Below are 5,823 nucleotides of genomic sequence, written 5' to 3' on the forward strand. Positions count from 1 at the left end.
ATTTATTTAAAATATAGAACTTTGTTTGCTATCAGTGAGAATTATAGGCAGATCAAAGTACCGAACCAATAACAGCCAGCCAGAAAAATTAAACAATGTGATCAATATGACTAAAGCATCATGAATATTCTAAACAATCAAACATGCCTATAAATTTAAAATTCAATATAACCACAAACCCGAACTAGAGAGCCAAATCAGAGAGTTCAAACCAAATTACCAACATAATATAACCAGAGTCCAGAGAGTTCAGACTAAAATTTAATATGATTAGTGTATCAATCACCCAGAAGTTCAGACCAAATTACCAATAAAATATAATCGGAGAGCCGAAGAAGAGGACAAGAATGCACAAATATAACCAAAGAGGAGAAAATGAGATCAGTGAATGCAAAATGGTGAACAGTCGAACGCTGTAGTGCTGTATAGTAAAGCTGAAGCGAAATCCTAAAGTTTAGCACACTACTCTCAGTACTCAGAGAAGCTGAAATCCTGAACAAACGTCACTCGACTAGCTGTGAAAACTAAAAATGCAACAGCATGTTAAAACAAAGAAAACTTAAAATTTTAAACTTGAGATTATAAGCCATCAGCCCATCACACTCACCGACTGATGCGAAGTCACGAACAAAGGAGGGGAGACAGCCAATTAGTAGGATGGAAGCTGGGCAAAGGCGATTGGTTGTGGCTGGGGTGGCTACTGGCGAAAGAAAATAGAAAACGAAAGGATGAGAAGCGAAGTGCCAGAGGATGAGAGGATCAACTCGCACTTCGCAGCTTGGCAGTCGCCAGTTGCATATTGAGAGGACCTATTTAGGGCACAGCTGAGAGTGAGACTCTCACTATCTCACACACCGACACAGTTGAGAGGATGGGCATCACGGATTCACGGGTCACGATAGAGGCTAAAATAAAGTTAAGCTTATTAGTACATAGTTCACACCTTCACGGGTAACAAGTAAAAACCGAACAGCTCGGGTCTTTTTTTTTTTGGAAAACAACCCCCAGCCTAAAACCAGATGCATCCCAGACCCAGTCCAGCCAGCACTTATTTTTTTAATATAAACGGGCGGGTATGGGCCACCTGTAGCCTTACTCGTCACCCACCTGTTTATTGATATACGCGTATATACCTGCCCATACCCGTTTATTTTCTTTAAATAACAAGTATGGGTTGACCTGTTTAATCACGAGTCGGGCGAGTATGGGTGGGTACATGGGTTATCAGGTAAATTGCACAATCCTAATTCAAATTGTTGAATATAATTTTTTAGCCAATTTTAATTTCTATATTAAAAAAATAAGATTTTCAAAGCTTATTTTATTTTAATTTTATTTTATTAATAATTAAAAAAATTCAAATATTCAAGATAAGCAGTGGGCTGAATTTTTTTTTGAACTTATTCAAGTAATTTAAATAAATTTAAAGTAATTTTTTTTTCAAAACTCCTAAATCTAATTTTAAAATTTTCAAACATAATTATTATCTGCAGGTGAGACTCTAGTAAGGGGTCATTTCGAGGAGCGACTAGTGCGATCCTTTCCATGTGTCATCGACAGTTTGCCTTTCCTCCCTTCTTTTCTGGGCCGTTTAATTAGCATCCACCCTTTTTACTTTCCTTTTCCTTCTCTATTTCAAAATACACGTGTAGTAATACTTTAACAGCAAAAGTTATTAAATGATTTAACTTACAACAATTCTTTTTATCACAAACCATAATTTTCCATAATTTTGTTGAGTTGTTCGGAAAAAATAACTTATACCGAGACACCCTTGAAATGGAAACATTACTCTCACTCTTCCTCATCGCACATCCCTTACTCCCTCCAATCACAACCCGCCATGTCAGATCCCTATCCTGCGATCTCCGCCGTCACATCTAACAACCTCAACAACCGTCCGATGATCTGTTTTCATTTTCGTCCCTTCCAGTGGGTCCCACTATGTCGTGTCTGTGACTGTGAAGCCCTCCATTCTCTCTCTCTCTCTCCCCCCATAAAACCACCCCACTTTACATCCATTCTTCTTCATTCTCACTTCCTCCCTCCTCTTCCTCTGCGTCGTTCTTGTTTTCTTGTTTTTGTATGTGTTTCTTTCTGAAAACTGAGAAACTGAAAGCATGTGTGGAGGTGCTATCATCTCCGGCTTCGTCCCTCAGAAACTTAGTCTGAGGTCGACAGCTGACAACCTCGGGCCGGACTTCGAAACCTTCGCCGACCTCCTAGGTTTCTATCCCACCGGTCCTTCTTCCAAACACCAGAAACCAGCTGCTTCCCTCGATGATCATAAACTCCTTCCGATTCCAAACACCCCAGGTAATTCTTCTTTGTTTCTTCCAAAAGTAACACTTTAACTTCTTTCTCAATATTTCAAGTTTTATACAAGTATGTATTTTTTAGTGGCATAGTGCTCCATTTTTTGGTTTTTAATACAGCTAATTCCAGGCTATTTTGTTAATAGATCTGTTTGTTTATATATAAGCTTACTTTTTTCCCCTCAATCTGGGTTCAAAACCTGAGATTTCTGCCGATATATTTTTTCTGGGTATTTCAATAATTTTCTTTCAGTCGGTGGCTGATTTCATGAGTGCCTTTGTACATTTTCTGTGAATCTAGAGAGAGAAAGAGAGGGGCTTCCTTTCTTTCTCTCTCTCTCTAAAGTGAATAAAACTGACAAAATAAGAAAAAGAAAATTATGAGGTCTGAACAGAAAAAGGATTAAATCTCAGTTACTATTCAGGAATATGACAGGAGAGAGCCGACGACCAAGAGACGTGCTTTTTCTTTTCCTTTCTTCGGTTGGGCTCTCTTATTCAGTATTCACGTTGATCCTGTTCATTAAAAAGAAATCCATGGAAGGAAAAAAAGAAAAAAAAGTAGATATCTCTTTTGAAAATTTAAGCGAAGAATCTGCACTTGATATCCGCAATCAATTCTTAGAGATATAATTATGATTCATGAGGTGAAAAATCCCACTGCATGTACAGTCTCTGAGACGATATAGCCATCATCAGCTTTAAAGATAAGATTTTGTTTGTTACCTCATATTAGATAACCTTTTTTCCTTTTCTGGACTACCTGAAGCAGTGACATGTGAGAATAATAACAAAACTAACAATAATGACGACGACAACAACAAAACGTCGGAGAAGAAAAGCCGAGGAAGGACTCGCAAGAACATTTACAGAGGAATCCGGCAACGGCCGTGGGGCAAGTGGGCCGCCGAGATAAGGGACCCGTACAAGGGCGTCCGAGTCTGGCTCGGCACCTTCAACACTGCCGAAGAAGCTGCCAGAGCCTACGACCAAGCCGCCAAGCGCATCCGTGGTGACAAAGCCAAGCTTAACTTCCCGCCGGCTCCTCCTCCTTCGGCTCCCGCGGAACCGCCCCAGAAGAAGCAGTGCCTCGTCGTCCCCGAGCCAAGCCTCCCCGGCCACAACGACGCCGTTCAGCTGAGCCAACAAATCTCAGGCCTCGGATCCTTCCTGGGTCTGGAAGACGACGAAAACAATACTACTATTGATGTTTCGCAGCCGATCGGCGGCGGCGGCATGCTGTCTGAGTGGGACCCGATGGACGATCTCTGGATGCTGAACGACGTCGTCATGCATCATCTGAACCATAACGGTCACTACTAGAAGGATCAGAGCTAAGAGAGAGTTTCCAATGAGTGAGCAGTAAGTAACAGGAGAGTAAGCTTGAAGAAAACTTGAAATGGATCAGTGACGATATCTATGTATGAAACTACGGCGTTTATGCATGCGGCTTTATCGTTGGTGAACTCATATTGTAAGTAATCGAATGCTTGGTGTGTTGAAGAGGGCGTGTGGGATGTTGCATGTTTGTATTTGTTTATTGTTATATATATTATGAATATATATATATATCTATATATGTATATATGTATATATAATATCCTCCATCGTACGGACAAATTATATAAGGTGGTTGTAATTATGAATATATATATATATATATATAATTAAAAGGTGGCTGTCGTATATGGAGATTGTAATTTGTGTGTGAAACTATAAGCTGGCGAGGTGCATGTATGTGATCTATTGAGGAAGATTGTTAGTTTAAATAAAGGGTACTTGGTTGATTGTGATTGAATATTTTATTGAGAGTATATAGTATTATTAAAATGAGGTTAGTGTGTGGGAGTGCGATTGTACAAGGGGAACAAACGAGTGACCAAATAATGAATACTACTATATATCATTAATTAATCGAATATGTAAGCACAGAAAATGATGGGAATTTTTCATTACAGATCACGAAATGTATTGTATGCTCTTCGATCCACACGATGAGATGCACAGTACAATAGATTTATGGCGTCCCTTAATTAATGAATAAGAAATAGGAGGACTCTCTTTTACTGTATTATAACCCAATGTTTGAATTCTCCTTAGAAATGTTAATATTTGATATTTGATCATGTCTTGAACATGATTATATATTTATACCTAATAAAAGATCACACAATGCACACAATTAAAAAAAAAAAACCGACTCCCACTTAATATCTTCGTTTTTTCTATCATTTTTATTGAGGAAGTAATATGCTAGCGTGTATACATGCATGCATTTGATAGCCAGTCAAGTATTACTTTTCATTTTGAGTTAATATTGTGTTAATAACAAAATATGCAGAGATCTCATTTCCAGGTGATCATTCCTGGAAAGAAGATATTTGACAAAAAAATGTTATTTTATTTCAAGACTTGTGGTGATTATTCAAGTTCTAATGCCACTGCAACATTTTTGTCTTCTAACAACATTTAATTTTGTAACAGATTTGAAAGTTTTGCCTAATGTATAAATTTTTTAAGTGTTACAATTGATTACTACTTTAAGTAGCTTATATTTGATGACATTTGAAAAATGTTGCCTAACATAGAATAGGTATTATTTTTAAATTGTTGAATTTCATTTTTCAAGTAGACAACATTATAACTGTTGCTTATACAATAATTTTTTCACAATATTTGAAAATCGTTTTCTTTTTAATAGGCAACAATTACATAAGTTTTTAAATGTTTCTTTTCGCAATATTTAATAACCATTGCATATTGTATTTTTATATATAAAATCCATTTACCTTTTCACTTATCAACATTTCTTGTTATACTTTTATTAATTAAATAATTGATTGATTGATTTTTTTTAAATTATTAATTAGTTAAATTAAAAAAATTACTTAAAATTATCCATATATAAAAAAATTTGCATTGAATGATATGATAGTAGCTTTTGGAAAGTGGTAAGAGTGATTTCTAAACTCCCTTGAGGTTTAAGGTTCGAAAACCAAATATGAATAGAAACTCTAAGTTTTTTTTTTTATTTTATATCTACACAACAGTTCTTAACTATTGTCTATTACAATATGATAGGTAATATTTTAAAACTGTTTTAATAGGCTAGCATGAGAATTGTTGCTTATTTTTAAAATATAGTCAACAATTTTAAATATATATGTGGCTATAAAGTATGAAAATGGTTGCCTTTTGTAACAGATAATACTGGAATAGGTACGAGTTTAAAAATGTTGCCTTAAGTTTAATTTTGGCAACAGTTCTCATTCTTTTAGCAATAATTTTCAATTGTTGATATAAGACAACTGTTGTAGTGAGCGTTAAACTCGAAATTATTGTTTTTATACAAAGAAGGTTCGGTTTTCTACTTTTTGGCTATGGGTCATCCGTTTTTTTTTTTTTCACGTAAGGTGTTAATTACAATTTGTCCCCAAAAAAAAAAAGGTGTTCATGACAAGAAATGTGCAGGATCAAGATCGAGAACGCCGTAGCGGTATGATCTCTC

The 5,823-nt window shown here is 36.1% G+C and overlaps 1 protein-coding gene across 2 annotated transcripts; it reads left to right on the forward strand.

Moving 5' to 3' along the window:
- Positions 1–2,026: 2,026 nt before the first annotated feature.
- On the forward strand, positions 2,027–3,886 carry LOC129296628 (ethylene-responsive transcription factor RAP2-3-like). Of its 2 annotated transcripts, none has more exons than XM_054935218.1 (2): positions 2,027–2,316; positions 3,085–3,886. In XM_054935218.1, exons 1-2 carry the CDS (start codon positions 2,121–2,123, stop codon positions 3,636–3,638), a joined length of 750 nt encoding a protein of 249 aa, XP_054791193.1. In that variant the 5' UTR covers positions 2,027–2,120; the 3' UTR covers positions 3,639–3,886. The 2 variants fall into 2 exon arrangements, with proteins under 2 accessions (XP_054791193.1, XP_054791194.1); XM_054935219.1 differs by having other exon boundaries at positions 2,028–2,316; positions 3,088–3,886.
- The last annotated feature ends 1,937 nt before the right edge of the window (positions 3,887–5,823 follow it).

This window comes from Prosopis cineraria, unplaced genomic scaffold (genome assembly GCF_029017545.1).
Source record: "Prosopis cineraria cultivar Desert tree isolate PC_DT_omini unplaced genomic scaffold, ASM2901754v1 PC369, whole genome shotgun sequence".
Taxonomy (NCBI): Eukaryota; Viridiplantae; Streptophyta; class Magnoliopsida; order Fabales; family Fabaceae; genus Prosopis; species Prosopis cineraria.